Here is a 20936-nt window from a genome sequence, read left to right as displayed (position 1 = left end):
ATGACAGCAGCGTGAGAGGGAGTCAGGGAGAAAGTGGTGTATCTTTGGGCCCCTTGAAGGATTTTGATTTTTACTTGTAGTAATGTGAAAATCAGTTGGGCAACAAATCTTGGCAGCTGAATTTTCTTACTTATTGACTATTTATTTAACATTCACGTTTCCAGGTACTATTTTAGGGGTGTGGCTATAGCAGAAGGCACTCTGGTGGCAGAGTGGACTAATTATTGGGTTGCTAACTGAAAGGGAGGTGGTTGGAACCAGCCACTCCATGGGAGAAAAAGGTAGCATTTAACTTCTGTAAAGATTTACACCCTTGGAAACCTCTGGAGCAGCTCTACTCTACTCTGTAGGGTCGCTGTGACTTGGAATTGCCCTGCCAATGGTGGCTTTGAATGCATCATTTACTAACAATCCCTTTCTTGTCTTTTTTTTAAATTTAAAGGTGTTTATCCCATGATCAGTATAGGTCAGATGCATATACACAGAGCCATCAGAGACAATAAAGTTTGACCAATGTTAAGATTGTGCTACAGAGTATGATCTTGTGACACACGTCATTGGCTGAGGGTTCCATGTGTAAAGGTAGATTTGAGAAAGGGAGGGAGCAAGAGCAACTCCTTAGGTTGGAGGTAAGAGTTCAGTCTGTGGCTCTAGCCCTGTCACCTCCCCTAGCACCTTCAATATGGTAGAAAAACAATGCAAATAAGTTTGACTTAAAGAAGTCAAAAGGAAAAAAAAGAACAACAATAAAATTTAAAAAGGAAAAAAGAAATTGGTTTTCTAACTTTTAATAATTTAGAAGTAGACTCATAAAAGTTTGAAATGAAGGAACTTCCAGAAAGGTGGTGGTACACTAGTCAGATGCACTATGAATCTGTGCAGCATCTCCTCAAAGTAACAAGCACAGAGGACGTCACGCTGAGTGAAATGATTCAGTAACAAAGGACTAGTGTTACATTATTATAAAGAGTTAGAAAATGTTTTTCATTAAAGGTACAGACTTTGGTGGTGACCAGGGAGTGGGAGGGAAAGGAAGGTAAAGGCTAGAGAGTAGACAAGGGTTAACTTGAGTTGATTGGGAAGATGATATTCAACAAGAGGAGATGGACACAAAATGATAGATAGGGCTAGACATTGGGAAGTTTGATGAGTTGGATATAAAACTGATCATTTCTGACGCTTCACCTAAATAAACAAAATTTATTAACTTTTAAAGTTTGAAACTAAAAGCTGTTTCATTGAGTTTTGTTTTGGATTAAAAAATTTTTAAAAACATTTTATTAGGGGCTCATACAACTCTTATCACAATCCGTACATATACATGCATCAATTGTATAAAGCACATCTGTACATTCTTTGCCCTAATCATTCTCAAAGCATTTGCTCCACACTTAAGCCCTTTGCATCAGGTCCTCTTTTTTTCTCCCTCTCTCCCCGCTCCCCCTTCCCTCATGAGCCCTTGATAATTTATAGATTATTATTTTATCATATCTTGCCCTATCCGGCGTCTCCCTTTACCCCCTTTTCTGTTGTCCGTCCCCCAGGGAGGAAGTCACATGTAGATCCTTGTAATCTGTTCCTCCTTTCCAACCCACTCACCCTGTACTCTCCCAGTATCGCCCCTCGCACCACTGGTCCGGAAGGTATCATCCACCCTGGATTCCCTGTGCCTCCAGCTCCTATCTGCACCAGTGTACATCCTCTGCTCTACCCGGCCTTGCAAGGTAGAATTCGGATCATGGTAGTTGGCGGGGAGGAAGCATTTAGGATCTGCGGGAATGCTGTATTCTTCATTGGTGTTGCATCGCACCCTGACTGACTCATCTCCTCCCCTAGACCCCTCTGTGAGGGGATCTCCAGTAGCCGACAAATGGGCTTTGGGTCTCCACTCTGCATTTTCCTCTTCATTCACTATGGTAAGATTTTTTTTTTTTGATGATGATGTCTTACACCTGATCCCTTTGGCACCTCGTAATCACACAGGCTGGTGTGCTTCTTCCATGTGGACTTTATTGCTTCTCAGCTAGATGGCCGCTTGTTCACCTTCAAGCCTTTAAGACCCCAGACACTATCTCTTTCGATAGCCGGGTACCATCAGCTTTCTTCGCCACATTTGCTGATGTACCCGTTTGTCCTTGGCGATCGTATCATGGAGATGTGCATCTAATGATATGATTATCTGTTCTTTGATGCCTGATAACTGATCCCTTCGGAACCACGTGATCACACAGACTGGTGTGTTCTTCCATGTGGACTTTGTTGCTTCTGAGCTAGATGACTGCTTGTTTATCTTAAAGCCTTTAGGACCCCAGACACTATCTCTTTTGATAGCTGGACACCATCAGCTTTCTTCAGCACATTTACTTGTTCACCTGCTTTGGCTTCAGCAGTTGTGTCGGGAGGGTGAGCATCATTTTTCACACCATGTTTGGTGCACTTACCCACAAACATTGAAAAAATATGTGCTAACTGTGTTCACTGTGGGATATGTCCACAGTCACACCCAGAGCACATGGGATCACTATGCTGAGGGAAAGCAGTGCCATTGTTTCCAGGACAAGAAAAGCCAAAATAAAAGAGAATCTGACCAAAAATAATACATAAAGGAAAAAAAAACAGGTGGGCAGGGACAGATGTAGCTTACATTTTATATGATCGCCCATACATCTACAGATCCCTGTGCGGTGGTTGAATGCTCAGCTATAAACCTAAAGGTCTGTTGGCGGTTGGCCCAGCAGGCTTTCTGTGGGAGGAGGCGCAGCAGTGTCCTTCCATGGAGAGGTCTGTCCCTGGCAGATTACAGGGCAGTTCTCTCTGTTCTGCAGGGTCTCTCTCCGAGTCAGAGCTAACATGATGGCTTGAAAGGATTCCTGTTGCTGGAGGAGGATAAGCGTTGAATTGCAGAAACAAGGATGTACTTGTTCTGCTGAATATCTGTACCTGCACATTTTTTCTTAATCTCCCCCTCTATATTTGGAATATACTAATTGCACATACCATATATACTCAAATATAAGCTGACCCGAGTATAAGCTGTATTACCTGGGAAACCAGAAAAACTGATTGACTTGAGTATAAGCCTAGGGTGGAAAATATCAGGATATGAATTAACACAGAGACCAGAGGGGAGAGACAGAGCGCAGCCACAGACACATCCTTACCAGTTCAACTGCCGGTGTAAGTGAATCACTATGGGTGCTTCTTTGAATTGGAGCCGTCCACGTCATAGGAAGGCTCTGATTGGTTAGATGTGAGTAAACAAACATTCAAAGCCCTGCAGTGTCAGAGGGGCTTTGAATAAACAGCGGAGGAATGGCAATCACCCGCGAGATGTTACACCATGTATAAGCTGAACCCGTTTTTCAGCACATTTTTTGTACTGAAAAACTTGGCTTATACACGAGTATATATGGTACTTAAACTTCTTCAGTAATGCTAAATCAGCCATGTGTCTATTTCTTGTCTATTTAAAAATCTTGTTCTTTTATAATTTTATATTGAAACCTGGACATTGCTTTGAACAATTGGGAGAGGTTCTATAGGATGTTAATACCCTCCAGAGTAAGTTCTGCCTTATTTTTCCTTCTCAGGAAGTTTGGGAGACTGATATCTGAATTTATTAACACTAAATCTTTGTTATGCATTAGAATCACTTGAAGAAACAATACAAAATATAAGCTTGTTGAAATAATGTGGGACCTGAAACCCTGTTTCTTTGGTGACACCCCCCCCAACCATAACATTGTTTTCCTTGCTACTTCATCACTGTAATTTTGCTACTGTTTTGAATTGGGTGACCCTGTGAAAAGGTTGTTCGACCCCCAAAGAGGTGGTGAGCTACAGGTTGAGAACTGCTGCTTTAGAGCTAGTCAAAAACTACCAATCCAGGCAGGAGCTGAATGAAGCTGGATTACTGTTTTTGAAGAGCTTAATCTGTCCTTTGTTCACTCATTGTCCTAGGGCAGTGGTTCTCCACCTTCCTAATGCTGTGACCCTTTCATACAGTTCCTCATGTTGTGGTGACCCTCAACCATAAAATGATTTTCATTGCTACTTCATAACTGTAATTTTGCTATTGTTATGAATCAATGTAAATATCTGATATGCAGGATATATTTTTATTGTTAAAATTGAACATAATGAAAGCATAGTGATGAATCACAAATACAATATGTAATTATGTATTGTGAAAGATTTATTTCTAATGACAAACAAATGAAGTTTTATCTTTAGCATGGTGTAGCATGGGTAACAGACTTCACAGCGGGTGCTTGCATGTGGTTGTACCTGCCTGTGGGTGGACCCGCCTTGAGACGGATAGAGGAGTGCAGTCTCACTTCCTAAAACCACAGGAAAGATGTGTTTTCCAATGGTCTTAGCGACCCATGTGAAAGGGTTGTTTAACGCACCCCCCCAATGGGGGTTGCGGCCCACAGGTTGAGAACCGCTATCCTAGAGTATAGCCCCCCTCACTTAGATTCAGTTGAGAGTTTGAGATATTTATTGGAATCTTATTGCTGGATTCTATTGAGTAATGGTTATGTGTTGACCTCCTCACTGTAAGGTCAACAGTTTGAAACCACCATAGGTTCCATGGGAGCGAGATGAGACCTTATAATCCTGTAAAGAATTACAATTTCAGAAGCAGTGGTCCTATGCTCTGTAGGGTCACTGTGATTCAGAATTAACTCAATCACAAGGAGGTTGGTGTTTGTGGGTTTTGAGCCTAAATATCTTATTGCTCTGCGGACTGACAAAACTCATCTGCATTTCCAAGTTGAAGCTCCAGGCTTCTTGAGTATCTTCGCAACATAGCTCCACAATATGTGAAATACATGAAGAAAAGTTAAGTAGAATATTTGCTCAACTTTCGGACCTTCATTTTTTCCCTGCCTTTTAGAGTCTCGCCATTCTAAATTTTGCTCCTTCAAACCCAATGCTACCTAAATATTTGATGTTTCCCATGTTGTGTCTTTGGGTGGCAGCCCTTTGTCTGGGCCCATTTTCAGTGTCCTGGTTCTTGAACCTAGCCCTGAATTGCCAGATGCTCCAGGAGAAAGCATCATTGTCTGGTGTTGCCTCACTCACCACACAGCATCTTTTTCCTTTCTCTGGTATTATTTCCCCTTAATTTCCCATTCTCTCAAAGTTCCCTAATATTTATAAACAGAACTACAACAAAATAAAACATGACTTTTAATTTTCAATAGCAGCATTGGTATGCCACAAACCACCTACCATTCAAGGAAGCACAAGTAAAATTTGGAAACTGAAGAACCAATCATGGCTTAGCAATTTTTTTCCCTTTTCTTTCAGGAAAAGCATAAACAAGAATTGGAAGACATGAGAAAAGCTGGGCACGACGCTCTCAGTATTATTGTGGATGAATATAAGGTAGAATGTTAACATTCTGTCTATAGTACTTCGTTATTTTTAACCTTAGATAAAAGCCATAAAAATTTAACATGTGAATGAAGGGGGAAGTGCAGAGTGGAGACCCAAAGCCCATTTGTCGGCCACTGGAGATCCCCTCATAGAGGGGTCTAGGGGAGGAGATGAGTCAGTCAGGGTGCGATGCAGCACCGATGAAGAATACAGCTTTCCCCCAGATCCTAAATGCTTCCTCCCCCCTCAACTACCATGATCTGAATTCTACCTTGCAAGTCTGGATAGAGCAGAGGATGTACACTGATGCATATAGGAGCTGGAGGCACAGGGAATTCAGGGTAGATGAGACCTTCAGGACCAGGGGTGTGAGGGGCGATACTGGGAGGGTAGAGCATGAGTGTTTTGGAAAGAGGGAACCGATTACAAGGATCTACATGTGACCTCCTTCCTGGGGGACAGAAAACAGAAAAGGTGATGAAGGGAGACGCCAGACAGGGCAATATATGACAAAAATAATAATCTATAAATTATCAAGGGCTCATGAGGGAGGGGGAGCGGGGAGGGAAGGGAAAAAACAGGACCTGATGCAAAGGGCTTAAGTGGAGAGCAAATGCTTTGAAAATGATTAGGGGAAAGAATGTACAGATGTGCTTTATATAATTGATGTATCTATGGATTGTGATAAGAGTTGTATGAGTCCCTAATAAAATGTTAAAAAAAACTTAACACACAGAGAAGGACAAACATACATAAATTACAGAATTATACTGTCGTTTTGTTTTGTTATAGAATTCCTTTCAATTTACCAATAAGCGTTCACTGAACATTTGTGGCGGATTACAAAAAGTAATATTCAGTGTTATTGTATATTATAGAAGCTTATAAATTATTTGAAAATAGGATTGGTAGGTGAATAAATATATGAACAAAAAATACAAAATAACATGCTTTACTAGGGGATAAAATAAAATGTAATCACTCATTCGAAATATATTTATTCTCTTCCCTTTTATTTACTGACCACCTTTTCTGCCCTCTTTCTTGTGTTCTCTTCAAACTCTTCTTTTTCATTTCTTTTTGCTTCTTAAATAAATTGAGTAGTTTGGGTTCATTTTAATAATAGCAGCAATTATGATAAATGTCAGTATCAGTGATAGCCATATTTTTTTAGAAAATTGAATCTGTAAATGGCTGAACTTAACTTTAAAGTCAAATTGAGATGTTAGTGAAAGTATTTTTTCCCTCCTTAACTTCATGTTATCTTTCTCTTGACCTATTTTTAATAATCACATTGGAAGAATGCATTCCTGTTGAAATAAAATGTAAACAGTTCTCCACAGTAGTAGCCACTGCTGGGACTTTGATGTGCATCCCTGTAGATGGTTTTTATCCATACGTACATACATGTGTTATTTTTTTTCCAAAAGGAAGACCCTCAATGAGATGGATGGACAGACTACAACAATGGGTGCAAACATATGAATAATGTGAGGGTGGCGCATGACAAGGCGCTGTTTCTTTTTGTCTTACCCACGGTCACTGGAAGTCAGAACTGACTTGATGGTACCTGTGTAATTCCAGGTTGAGAGAGGGAAACAAATCCAGGAACATTCATATATATGGAACAGATAACTTTATATCAGAGAGTAATTGTATATTAAGAAAACACCCCAACCCAGTCTAGATCAAGTCTGTAAGTCCTAGATTAGCCCATATGTTCGATACTAGTCTGTAAATTCCTCTTCAGACTCACACAACATATGCAATGATGCCAAATGCAGGAAGATAACAGGTCAGTGGGTGGAAAGTCTTGTGGATCCAGTGGCAGTGGAACCATCTTAGTGCTGGTGTGGGTCTCCATGTGACTCCTCCAGCTCCAAGGCTCTGGCTGCCATCAGCTACCTCCATATGGCTTGCCAACAGGAATGTCTTGCAGGGAGATGAAGCAGAGAGAGAGTATGTCTGGCCTCCATTGAACTATTTATCTCCTTAGTGCCTCCAAGTGAGGTCATCAAGCTTCAACCTGATTGACAGGCTAAACTCCACCCCTTCACAAGTTGACAGTAGATTTTGTAACTGTCAAAGTACTTAACAACAATAAAATGTTAATATAATCCTATATAGCTTGATATTCATTCATGAAATGTTTTGTTCATTTTTCCTCTTGTTACTTCATACATTTACTCAATATAATTTTCACATCAATATCAACTTGTCTTACTGATATTTCTGTTCAATGTTGTCAGGTGCCATTGAGTCAATTCCAGCGCATAGTGTCCTGTGTACTATAGTGTGAATCATTGCCTAATCCTGTACCATCCTCACAATCTCTGTTATGTTTGGACTCATTTTTAGCCCAATTATGTCAATCCATCTACCTGAGTATCTTCTTTTTTGCCAACCTAGCTTACCTCGAGACATCCTTGATTCAAAGGAACATTCTGGCTCTACTTCTTACATGACAGATTTCTTTGTTCTTTTGGCAGCCCATGCTACTGTCACTATTAAGTATCATAACTTAAATGCATCAATTCTTCTCTCGTTTACTTTATTCATCATCCAGCTTCCACGTGGATATAAGTTGATTGAAAATACTACATTTTGAGTTCAGGCACACCTAAGACTTTGAAGTAACATCTTTGCTCTTGAAAACTTTAAAGGGCTCTTGTACAGCAAATTTACACAAAGCAGTGCATTACTTGATTTCTACTACTGTTTCCATGACTATTATTTGTGTGTCAGTTTGTCCTACTGTGGTGGCTTACGTTTTTCTGTAATATTGGAATATGTGGCACTGGTATTTCAAATAACAACAGGATCACAAAAAGTGACAAATTTCAGTGGAGCATCCAGAGTAAGAACAGACAATGAAGAAGGATTCGGTTCCTCATTTTGAAAGAAGCCACTTAAAACTGTATATGTAATGTGTTTATGCTAAGAAATTTGGAAGACAGCTAATTGGCCAACTGACTGGAAGAGATCTATATTTGTGCCCAGTCCAAATAAAGGTGACCCACTAGAATGCTCAAACTACAGAACAAGATTACTAATATTGCACACAAGTAGAATTTTGCTGAAAATTATCCAACAACTCTTGCAGCAGTACATTGACAGGGAACTGCCAGAAATTTGGGCCAGATTCAGAAGAGGATGTGGAACAAAGTGTACCTTTGCTGACATCAGATGGATCATAGCTCAAAGCAGGGAACACCAGAAAGATGATTTCTTGTGCTTTGTTGACTGTGCCAAATATTTGACTGTGTGAACCGTAATAAAGTATAGATAACTTTGAGATGAATGGGAATTCCAAAACACTTCATTGTGTCCATGAGGACCTTTTACATAAATTCTAAGGCAGTTGTGTGACTAGAACCAAGCAATACTGCATGGCTTGAAATCAGGAAAGGTGTGCTTCAGGGTGGTATCCTGTCACCATGCTTGTTCAATCTGTGTGCTGAGCGAATCATCAGAGAACCTAGATTACATAAAAAAGAATGTGGTCTCAGGACTGGAGTATGGCTATTAACAACCTACGATATGCAGATGACACAATCTTGGTTGGTGAAACTGAGGAGGACGTGAAGATCAAGGATTGCAGCCTTTAATGTGGTTTATAACTCGAAGTAAAGAAGACCCAAATCCTCACAACAGACCAATAGGTTACATCATGATAAAAGGTAGAAAGGTTGAAGTTATCCAGTAATTGTCTTAGTTGGATTTACGACATGCTCACAGAAGGAGCAGTCAAGAGGTCAAATGATGCAATGTGTTAGGTAGATTTGCTACACCAACTTCTGTAGGGTAGTGAAAAACAGAGCTACTGCTTCGAGAACTAAGGCGCACCTGATTGAAGCCATGGTATTTTCAGCTGCTTTACATCCATGTGAAAGTTGGACATTGCATAAGGAAGACCAAGGAAGAATCAATGCATTTGAATGATGGTGCTGGAGAAGAATGTTGAAAGTACCATGGATTGCTAAAAGGACAAACCAGCTAGTGTTGAAAGATATAAGGCCCGAGTGCTGCTTAGAGGCAAGGATGGCAGAACTTAGTCTTTCTTACTTTGGCCATGCTGTCAGGAGAGACCAGTTCCTGAAGAAGGACATCTTGCTTGGTAAAGTGGAGGGGTAGTGAAAAAGAGGAAGACGCTCACGGAGGTGGATCGGCCTCCAGGCTGTAACAATCAGTGCATGCATAGGAATAAGGATGGCAGATGGCGCAGCACCAGGCGGTGTTTCATTTTGTTGTGAATAGCGTGGCTGTGGATCAGAACTGACTCGATGGCACCTCCACTCAGCTTCCATGGGCGTTGATTATGGTTCCAAGTAGATTACAATCCTTGACAATTTGAATATTTTTCTGTATATCAACATCTTGTCTATTGGTCCAGCTGCGAGTATTTTGGGTTCCCTTACATTGAGTTGAAATCCATACTGAAAGCCATGTCTTTGGTGATCTTTATCAGTAAGTGCCTCAAATCCTTTTGATTTCATCACGCAAACTTCAAATCCCTTTGCTTTCATACAGCAAAACCATGCCATCTGTGTATCACAGGCTGTTAATAAGCTTTCCTCCAATCTTACTGCCATGTTCTTCATGTAATCCAGCTCCTCAGATGATTTGCTTAGCGTACAGACTGAATGAATATAGTGTAAGCATACAACCTTCAGGAACACCATTCCTTAGGCAATACCCCCTTTCCTGCTTGAATTATTGCCACCGTTTTAAGATACAGATACCTCAGGAGCACAATTAGGTCTGTAATTTGTATTACTTGAAATGTTATCCATAGTTTGTTATGATCCATACAGTTTTCTGCCTTCGCAAAGTCAATAAAACCCAAGTAAATACATTTCTGGTATCCTCTACTTCCATCCGAAATTACCTGATCTAATGATATCCCTCATTACATGTCCTCTTCGGAATGCAGCTCAAATCTGGCAACTCTTTGATGAACTTCTACAACTGTTTTTAAAAATTATCTTCAGCACAGTTTTACTTCCATATGATGTGTACATTATTCTGTGATAATTTTTGCATTCTGTTTGGTAACCTTTCTTTGGAATGGGCACACATATGGATGTCTTCTTTCTTTGAGGTGTATACATATTTAAGATAATTTTATTGAGGCTCTTAGCGCTCATGTAACAATCCATACATCAATTGAATTAAGTATATTTATACATGTGTTGCTATCATCATTTTTTAAACATTTACTTTGTATTTGAACCCTTGGTATCAGCTTCTCTTTTTCCCCTGCCTTCCCCCCTCCTCCCACCCTCATACCCCCTTGATAAATTACAATTTTCATATCTTACACCAAGAACTGTCTCTGTTCACCCAAGTTTCTGTTGTTCATCCCCCTGGGTGTGTGTGGGTGTTAAGTGTGAATCACTGTGATCAGTTCCCCCTTTCTCCCCTCCTCCACCTTCTCTGTACCCTCTTGGTATCACTACTCCCATTTCCGTTCCTGAGGATTTTATCTGACTTAGGTTCCTCTCTAATCTGAGCCAATACCCTTTCGTGTAGCAGAAGATCATTATTCATCCTCCAGTTGTTTGCACTTGTTTCTCTGGTCGTCCTTTTGTTGGTCTCCAGCTTTGTGGTGTGGTGGTCGGAGAGGGACGTCTGAACATGCTTAATGTGTTTGAATTTACTCAGGCTCGACCTGTGTCCAGCATGTAGTCTATTTTCAAAAATGAGACATGTGCTCTGGAAAAGAACGTTCACTAGCAAAGGATATCAATGTTTTTGTATTGGGGTGGAGAGCTCTGGTAATGTGTGTCAGGTCCAGTTGCCTAATTCAAGTGTTTATCTCTGTTGCCTTCTTGCTGAGCTTCCTTCCAGTGATCTGTCTTTCTCCGATAGCGGTGTATTAAAGTCACTTACTATGCTTGTTGAGTGGGTGATTTCTTTTGTCACTTTTTTTAATAGTGTGATGAATTTTGTGGGTGTATCCTTCGGTGTGTATATATTTATTATGCTCCCTGGTTCCTGATGTACTCAGCCATTGAACGTTACACAGTGTCCAACCTCGTCTCTTATTATGGTTTGCACCTTGAGGTCAATTTTGTAGTAGATTAGGATTGCAACCCCTGTTTTTTTAAATCGCCATTTGCCTGGTCTATTTTCTGCCAGCCTTTAATTCTTAGTCTATTTTTGTCTGCGAGCGTAAGATGTGTCTCTTTCAGGCAATAGATTGATGGTTTATGTTTTCAGAGCCAGTCTACTAACCTTTGTCTTTTAATGGGTGAGTCCACACTTGACATTCAGAGTTATTTGGGTTTTTTTAACCACCATCTGTGGATTCATTGCTGTCATCTCATACCTTTGTGTTGGGTATTTTCCTATCTCCATTCAGGTCAGTGTGCCGTGTTTATGTGGGAGTGGGGGTGGTTCCTTCTCGCCTTCCTTGTGGGGAAGGCTCTTACATCAACATCTACTTTAATAAATAGTTTTGGCATTGTAGAGGATTTTCAGGTTGGCATTTTTTTATTTCAACTTTCCAAAGATGTTACTCCAGTCTCTCCTCCTCTTCATTGTATCAGCTGATGGGTCTGAGCATAGTCTTTCCTGAGCACCTTTGTATGTGACCGCCATTTTTCTCTTGCTGTTCTTAAAATGTTTTCTTTTTCCTCGAATTTCCTTAATTTGACTATTTAATCCCTCGGTGAGTTCTTATTTAAAGTTCTATAAAGTCCCAAGCTGTTCTGAAAACTCAAACTCACCACTATCAAGTAGATTCTGATTCATAGTGATCCTAAAGGAGAGGGTAGAATTACCCCTGTGCGTTCCTGAGACTGTAACTGTTTATGGAGTAGAAAACCCTGTCTTCCTCCTACAGAACTGGTGGTTTTGAACTGCTGATCTTGTGGGTTGGTGCCCAATGCATTACCACTGTGATAGCAGGGCACTTTAGTGAAACCTTTATTAAATAAAAATATTAAAATATGCTATTGCTTCTTAATCCTCTAATTAGGTCTCTAAACTTACACAGGCAGCATTTTTATCTTTCTCACCCTTTGCTGAAGAATTCTGCGCTCTTTGATTTACACCACATCGAGATGGCAGTTTGGGCATCCTTACAGAACTTAGTGTGTACTCCATTTAAATATTCTTTGAGCTTTGGGAACAAAAAGAAATGTTTCAGTACAAGAACAAGGCTATTGTGTGGAAAGGTAGCTATCTTCGAATAATGAGCAGGTGCATTTTTGTGAAAATATAAATACCTAGAGTACATTTCCTGCTTTTTAAAAAATCAAATACAATTCTCGTGAAATATCTTCATGTAGAGCCCGTGTCTTTAGAGGAAAGCTATCAAAAGAACAGCCTATAAAACCATCTGAGATGACCTTTCTGCCTTGAATTTAACTGACTGAGCATGTCCCCTTGGAGGCTACAGTATTGATTAAGTGGTTTTTGTTTGTTTGTTTGTTTTGTTTTTTTCTTGATGGCTCCCTGTACCCTGATAAACAATTCCTACACATTTTTTCTTATTATATAGATTGCATCCCCACAGTGTAATAACAGACTTCCTATATCCTCCTTTTGGTACCATTTCCCTGTGCTCTTCTTCTCTGCCCTTTCCTATCTTCTGCGCTTTATTCATGGGCATGTGTTTCCCTTGTGATTTTGTATGACTAATTGAGCTAAGAAATGTGTACCTCTCTCGTATTATTCACTTTGTAGACTTGTCTGTAGTGTGACTGAACATTGAACCGTTAGTCTGGGTTATCTAGATAAACAAACCAAGTGATATATATATATACATATATATATAATATACACATATATTATACACACACATGAAATAGCTTAATGTCAAGAAGTATTTTATGTGAAGAAGACATAGCATTCCAGTCCAACTCAAGGCCATGAGTCCAATTCTAGTCCATAAGTCCCTTTTCAGACTCTTGTAGCTGACTCCAAAAGGTTACCAGGAAGCTGGGAGATCACAGGCCAGTGAGTGCAGTCTCATGTGGATCCAAGGTGGGTGGAAAAATGGCAAGGTCATATCATCGTGAGTAAGGGAGAATGTGAAGTGGAGACCTAAAGCCCATCTGTAGGCAACTGGACATTTCCGTTACAGAAAGGTTGCAGGGAGGAGACGAGCCAGTCAGTGTATAATATAGCACTGATGAAACATACAACTTTCCTCTAGTTCCTAAATGCTCCCCTTCCCCCCCTGCCACTATCATGATCCCAATTCTGCCTTACAAATCCGACTATACCAGAGGATGTACACTGGTACAGATAAGAAGTAGAAACAGGGAATCCAGGACGATACACCCCTCGGGACCAATAATGAGAGTAATGATAATCCAGAGGGTAAGGGGAGGGAGGGGTAGAAAGGGGAACACAAGGATCTACATATAACCCCCTCCCTGGGGGATGGACAACAGAAAAGTGGGTGAAGGGAGATGTTGGACAGTGTTAAGACATGACAAAATAATAACTTATAAATTATCAAGGGTTCATGAGGGACGAGTCAGGGAGTGAGGGAAAAATGAGCTGATACCAAGGGCTCAAGTAGAAAGCAAATGTTTTGAGAATGATGAGGGCAACAAATGTACAAATGTGCTTGACACAATGAATGGATGTATGGAGTGCAATAAGAGGTGTACGACCCCCAAATAAAATGATTTTTCTAAAACGTGGCAGGTTGCAGGCAGCTCACAGTCTTGTGGCCCACATGGGGCCACACATCAAGGCAGGCAGAGGTTCAACAGCAGAAAGGCAGAGTCCTGTAGTGTGGGAGGGGAGAGAGAGAGAGAGAGGTGGGGGCGGGGGGCAGGCAGTTCCCAGACTCCTTTACTCTCATACAAATGGCCCTCAAGGAGCTATTTTTAAGCTGCTGCTTGATGACAGGTATGATTCCACCCCTAGCAAGGATTGTCAGGTTGACATAAACTCATCCAACTACTATAGGTGTGTTCAGTCCTTCTCTTGAGGAATGATTCAGGTCATTGCCTTTCTTTTTATTCTTTGAACCGAAAAGTTAAACAATCTCAAGTGTTCCTTTTTTATTATCTCAAGTTTTGCACCTTATTTTTTGTTTCTTTTAAAAAAGGTTCCTCTGAAAATGGGACTGGTTTTGTTTCTGAAACTTTTCATGGCTTTTAATGTTAATTAAAGTTTCATGAATAATTATTACTGTGCCACTGTCAATTCCAGGGCCATTCTTTTTTTGTACATGAGTAATCAAATGAAGCTACGCAGAGTAATCAAATAAAGCTAAACAGTAATTTGGATATTCTTTCTTAAATAGTTAATACTATTCAAAAATAGCATCTTTTAAATCATATCAAAGATATGATCAGAAATGCCTTATTTTAAAACAGAAATAAGCCATATTATGATTTAAACATTAATAAAGAACAGAAAATTTAGCTGATCCTATCAACTTGGAAATCTAGGTTTTGAATAAATCTATGTTTCTGGGACAGCAAAAAAAAAACAAAACCCTGTAGGAACTGACTGAAGAAATGTTTATTATCCAGTTCTATATTTGAATAACTGTACCATACAAATTATATTTTATATATGATTAGCTTCCTCCAGCTTTAGTTATGGTATCTAATGATTAGTGTTCTTTTGTTTTACAATTTCATGAAAAATTGTTACATTTCTGAAAAGAATTTCTACTTTGGGATGACTAACTACTATTATTCAAATGATGTGATTAAGAACATAGGCTTTGAAAGCAGATAGACTTGATTTAAAGACCCTTCTGCTTACTAACACTATTTCTATTATTCTCTTGTATATTAATTTTAGTTTCCTCATCAGTAAAGAACAGATTATCTAGATAATCTCTTCATAAGAATTTAGCAATACAGTGAGACAGATATTAGCTGTTGTAACTAGCAAGGTGCCTGAGGGATGTCGTGGATTGAGGGTTGGACTGCTGGCACCAAGATTGGCAGCTTCAACCCGTCACTCCTTCTGCAAGAGAAAGACGAGGCTGTTTGCTCTCATAAGTATTTACAGTCTTGGAAACCCAAAGGAGTTGCTCTACTCTGTCCTGTGGTTTTGGTACGAACAGTAATTGAGATGGTGGCAGTTGATTTTGCTGTTTCATTATAATTGTCATTAGTATATTTAGCATATAAATTTTCTGTCTTAACAATTGGAATTACTTTTAATGAATTAGCGGATTCTTAATTATTTTCCTTCCCCAAATAATACTACATGGATCTTTATTTTTGCCATTTGGAAGTATTCATTTTAGGGAGAGCGATGTTGGCCCAAACCTTCATAGTTCATCCCCCTTGTTAAAAAGCCAGCATTCTTTTGCTCATTTAGAAAATAAATAACTTGCTACAAATTGATGAAAAGACGTGTGAAACTCTGCTAGAGAAGCGAGGAAAACAAACACAAAGCTGATGTGCTGCATATGCCAACTTCCCCACAATATTTACTTAATTTTGTTTATTTTTTTCTTTCATGTCATGATTTTTAAAATCTTTTATTCTTGATAATTAACAACAGTAAAGTAAATGTAGATCTTGGAAGGCTTTGTAGAGTAGCATGCCACATCTAAGATTGTTTACTGCAAGAATTTTCCTTTCCTTGTTTGATTGGACGTTTGTCTTGATTGTCATCTCCAGTGTACGCACTGGCTCAGTCTTTCTAAAACTCTCGCTGCCATTGAGTCTTTTCTGATTCATAATCCTTCTCCCACTGAGCAGCTGGGGGTTTCGAACTGCTGACCTTGTGGTTAGCAGCCCAACTCATAGCCCATTCCCCCACCGTGGCTTTACATGATTTAGTATTTGCAAGCTTTTATTCTCAAACTTATCAGAGAATGCTATCCAGGACAAACATCTAACACACTTTTCTTAAAGAGCAATGGCTGTAGTTTGATGTTATTTTGTTTTGAGATGCCTTTACCATTTTTCAGTTTCCATTATTATTATTTTCAACAGTTTTATTGTCCCATAATTTACATATCATGAATTGAATGGTTTGATCCTTCAGTCTTACCAAGGAAATTGTACAACCAGTAACACATGTATCTTAGAGCACTTGCCCTCAACATGGTTCAATTGCCTTTAAAATGAGTTGTGCCATCACTGTCAGTTCCAGTGCTCCCTGCTCACTCCTGCCTTCTTTATTTACTCCGAAATCCCCTTCCTTCCCTATCACTCACCCACCCCTGCATTCCTCACAACATCTGTATCAGTTATTCTTAGTGTGTCTCCACACCTCCTGTGCTTCACAGCTGTGAAACTGAACAGAAATTGCGTGAATGTGGTAAGGATAAGATCAAATTTAGTATAAAGACAAAAATAAAAATAATACATGAGAGGGAGAAGACCCCAGCAATGTTCAAGAAGCCAAGGAAGAAATTTCTGTCGTGGAACATTTATGAGATACTGTACTCAGAACAAATTCAGGTCAAATCTGTAGGGACGACAACTGGCCAAGCATGGAGCTCAGTCTAGCAGAATGGAGATTGCAGTGTGTTCTCCCCAATGGTAAGGCTGTTCCAAAGTCTTGCCTTTGACTAGAGCAGTTCTGCCAGCAGCTTAGTCTGACTAGATGCACGGCAGATAGCCCTGTCCTCTCACTCTCTTCCATAGCTCTCCACAGACTGCATGTACATAGGTTGAGCTCTGGTAGTTTTCTTTCCATCATATTTTGAATTTTGTAATTGTCCTCTTTGGACCCCAAAAGCTGGTGTGCTACTTCTGTGGGGATATAGCTGATTCCTTGCTTAGATGGCTGCTTGTTTGAATACAAGCCTTTAAGACCCCTAGACACTGTTCCGATTGATGGCTGGGCACCATCTCCCTTCTTGGCCACTCTTTGCTGTGGCCCCCTTATCTTCAGTGATCATGTAATGAAGGTGAGTATACAGCCTGGCCATGATGTCAGAGCTAGTTGTTCTTAAGTTAGAGCTAGGATTCCAATGTAAGCCCAGTACTCATTCTTGGATCTATGCCTTAAAAAAATATTTAGTGTCTTCTCTAGTTTTTCTGTTGAGGTTATAATTATATAAGTATCACAGCTAGTACCAGATTATTATTTAGGCTGCTTCTCAAAAATATATATGATGCGAGGTAGGTTCACTGGAATTTCTCAATCAGCAGGTTTATGTGGGGGCTAGGTATTTATTTTTGCTACCCTAAGGAGATTATTGTATACATAATTTGTTGTTGTTGTTGTTATTTAAGGCTGTTGTTGCAATCTCCCCTCACCACCATTTTTGAAGTCTAATATTGAATGGCTGATCAAAGTTGTGTGTGGGTGTATCACATTAGAATTACTGGGAAATTTTTCCACAGAAGAAGAGAGTAAGAAAATCTAATAGAAACTAATTATTTTTATAAACTAAAATAATTTTTACAATGAAAGGTAAAAGTGAATGTTTAGCTGTATCAGAGCATCAAAAGTTTATCTTATGTCAAGACTTTTTTGAATTTATGTTTAACTTTCCTTAGCTATGGGATAAGTGATTACAGTGAGAAAACATGTTATAGTGTAGGGTTGCTATAAGACCATAGCAGGTCACACATGGGAAAAATACTGTCTCCTTTGCTCAAATAAGATTCTATAACTCAAGCAGTAACATGTCTTTTTAATTGCAAGGTATCCTACTAGCTTAGTCTCTTGAACAAATTTGTCTCTTTGTTTATCTGCTTAGACGTGTCTCTGTCTACATGTATTTATTTAATGCTACACACGTCTTTGAGGTAGTCCGTTTAAATGCTGATACATTCTTAAAATGGCTTTTCTTCAGTAGTCTTTGGGAAAATTTTTCAAAGTATACACTAGTGGACACAATCAGTGTATAAAAAATCAAAGATGGACTTGCAACGGCTCTACTAGCATGCTATAATTATGAGGAGAAAAGGGTCAAGAAAATAAGTTCAACACGATCTTATTTGATCTCATTTTGAGCTTCATTTATTAAAAATTCCAATTGAACACATAAGATATACCGAGCTTTTTTAAAATTCACAATTTGCTAGTGGATGTAGGAACTTTTTTTAAAGAGGCAATGACAGTAATCTCTTTCTTTTGAATGAATTTACATTTTAAGTAATGTTTACTTTAAGATACATCAGCTAGAAAAAAGTCTTTACTTTTTGAAACTGAAACAAAATTTAAAATTTTACCCTGAAATGCCAATTAAGTTTTTTTCTTAATTTGTTTTCCTCTGAGCTTATTTATTTTTTGAATGGTATTATATTTGTTGTATTATTCTTCTGTAGCTAATACTATTACTGATTTTTAAAAGTTTGTAGACATTTATAAATTATACCATATAAGGAAGTGTTGAAGCATTACTCAGTTTTCACATAATTGACAAATTAACAAATATGGAAATTAGAAATTCAAACATAGTCACTGCCATTGAGTTAATTTTGACTTGTATCAACCCTATTGGATGGGGTAGAATTACCCTTGTGGATTTCTGAGACTGTAAATCCACAGTGGATTTCTTGTGTAAATTCTTGTGGATTTCTGAGACTGTATTGGCTGGTAGTTTGAACTGCTGACCTTGTGTTTAGCAGCTCAGCTCCTAAACCATTATGCTTTCAGGGCTAACGGGAAAACAGAAACAAAGAAAATATAATTTGCTGTAATACTTAGTTGTGAATATCAAATAAATATAATTGTAATTAATAAATGTGTAATATTTGTGTTTCGAAACTTTCTAGGGTGTCTAACTTAGTTTTCCAACTCCAGACAGATGGGTTAGAGTAACACTTTTTGGTGGTATGAAAATTAATTTGTAGTCAAAGTAATCTTGAAACTAGAAGAGTCTTGCATAGCCTCTTTTTAATTTCTAGAACTTGCCTTTTTGCCCCTTTACTGTCTTGGTTGTCTGTAGGTATTTATCCTAGCACATAATTTATAGGATTCATTATTACTTATATGTATATACATCTCAAAGTATTTCCACCATAACTAGACATACACATCTTCATTTTTTCACTTTTGCTTCTGAACCTTAACTAAATCAGTTATCTTAAATTCTAAATACACCATTGAGTCCAGATGCCCCAGCCAACGAGTGCCGGATGCGTGGGTGCTGTAGTTAGGTTCCGGAGAGCCAGTTTCCACTCAGAGAGACCTGATACACAACAGAACATGAATTGGGATCAGGGGATACTTGGTGACTTTAAGAAGAAAGCAAGGAATAGGCAGATTATTTTCTGAAATCTTAGAGCATTTTATGTAGGGAAGTTTCTATGATAAGCTTCTTATCTCTTCTTATATTTCAGTATAAGCTTATGTAAAAGGGAGATTCAAATGCAGGTACAACAGAATTTTGAATCAATGGACACAGGATTTATCTACTTGCTGTGAAAAAAAGATATGTAATTGCTATGTAAGCTAGATAAATCTTAGGATGGTCTGAAATCATCTTGAATGAAATCATTGATAGGCTAGACTTCCACATCTACCAAGGTCAGCTTTCCTTTTGATCAAGAGAACGGTGTCTTTTAGCAATACCATATGTGCCATGTTTGCTGGGAGAGCACATGGTAGCTTTGTTTCATTTGACTGGGTTTCATTTCTCAAAAGCATCCACTTGCTAGCATGTTATTTGAACTCTTTAATTGTTTGTATTTTTTTAAAATAAGGGAGTACATACTGCATTTAAGAGGCCAGTTTTTTCCCACAGTGTAGAATTACTTGTATAAAATTTTGCTCCAAGAAGGGAGAAAACTTTGTTTTCTCTTCTTTTAATATTTTCCCTTGATTAGATGTTGTTAAGATTTGGTGTAAAGAGGAAAGAAGTAAAAATCAATACATGTGAGACCTGTCAGTATATCTTTACTTGAGTCTCACAATTTTGTTCACCCAGTGGTATGAAATAAATTTATAGTCTCAGTCATTTGATTCAACAAGGATTCTCATAAATTCCAGCTTTTATCGTGTGATCAGATTTTTCCTGGACAAATACAGATATTTCCTCTTGCCAGTGGAGTTTGGCGTAAGAGTATGTTAGATACTAGTGATTTGTTTGGAACTAACAACTTGGCTTGTCCTTTCCTATCCCTCCCACCGAATCTCGCCTCTTGGAGCACTGGGAAAGGTCTGCTAGTTGAGAAACAGTTCTGGTGTGCCTGGGCTACGCCAGCATTTTGCATGCAAGGCTATTCTTGTGGCTTTTATTTTTGTTTCATGCCCAAACCAGACAGCATTGGAAGCTTTGCAAGAAAACTTGTTGTAATACATATTTAGTGCTTGCTTTTATTTTGTGACTGGCTCATCAGATTGGCTGTCCAAAGTATGAGGCAGAAGGCTTCGTTGCACATTGAAGACATACACTTTAATAGGGGTCAGCTACAGAAGATGACCTTATGATACACAGGCTTTGCTTCCCTGTCTTCATTTTGTGGCTTACATTGTAAAATGTATATGCTGTTCTCTCTTCTTTACATCGCACCAATGGTACCTTTTGTGATTCATGTTAGGCAGGATTGAAAACTATTAATTTCAATTATATCCTACACACATAGTACTAATTCATGACAGAATTTTACTATTAGCATAAAAAATCAGAGTACACCATCATTAGTATCTTC

At 38.9% G+C, this 20936-nt stretch overlaps 1 protein-coding gene across 3 annotated transcripts in view; it reads left to right on the top strand.

Annotated features, from left to right (window-relative positions):
* Positions 1-20936, top strand: part of CCDC91 (coiled-coil domain containing 91) — a 348314-nt gene that overhangs the window by 153947 nt on the left and 173431 nt on the right. For all 3 annotated transcript variants that reach the window (XM_075551922.1, XM_075551920.1, XM_075551921.1), the window contains one exon: positions 5317-5394. In XM_075551922.1, the coding sequence (XP_075408037.1) occupies positions 5317-5394 (78 nt within the window). The remainder of the gene's footprint in view (positions 1-5316; positions 5395-20936) is intronic.

The sequence above is a fragment of the Tenrec ecaudatus genome, chromosome 6, assembly GCF_050624435.1.
Source record: "Tenrec ecaudatus isolate mTenEca1 chromosome 6, mTenEca1.hap1, whole genome shotgun sequence".
In the NCBI taxonomy this organism is placed as follows: Eukaryota; Metazoa; Chordata; class Mammalia; order Afrosoricida; family Tenrecidae; genus Tenrec; species Tenrec ecaudatus.
This window is presented reverse-complemented; position numbering and strand designations above follow the sequence as displayed.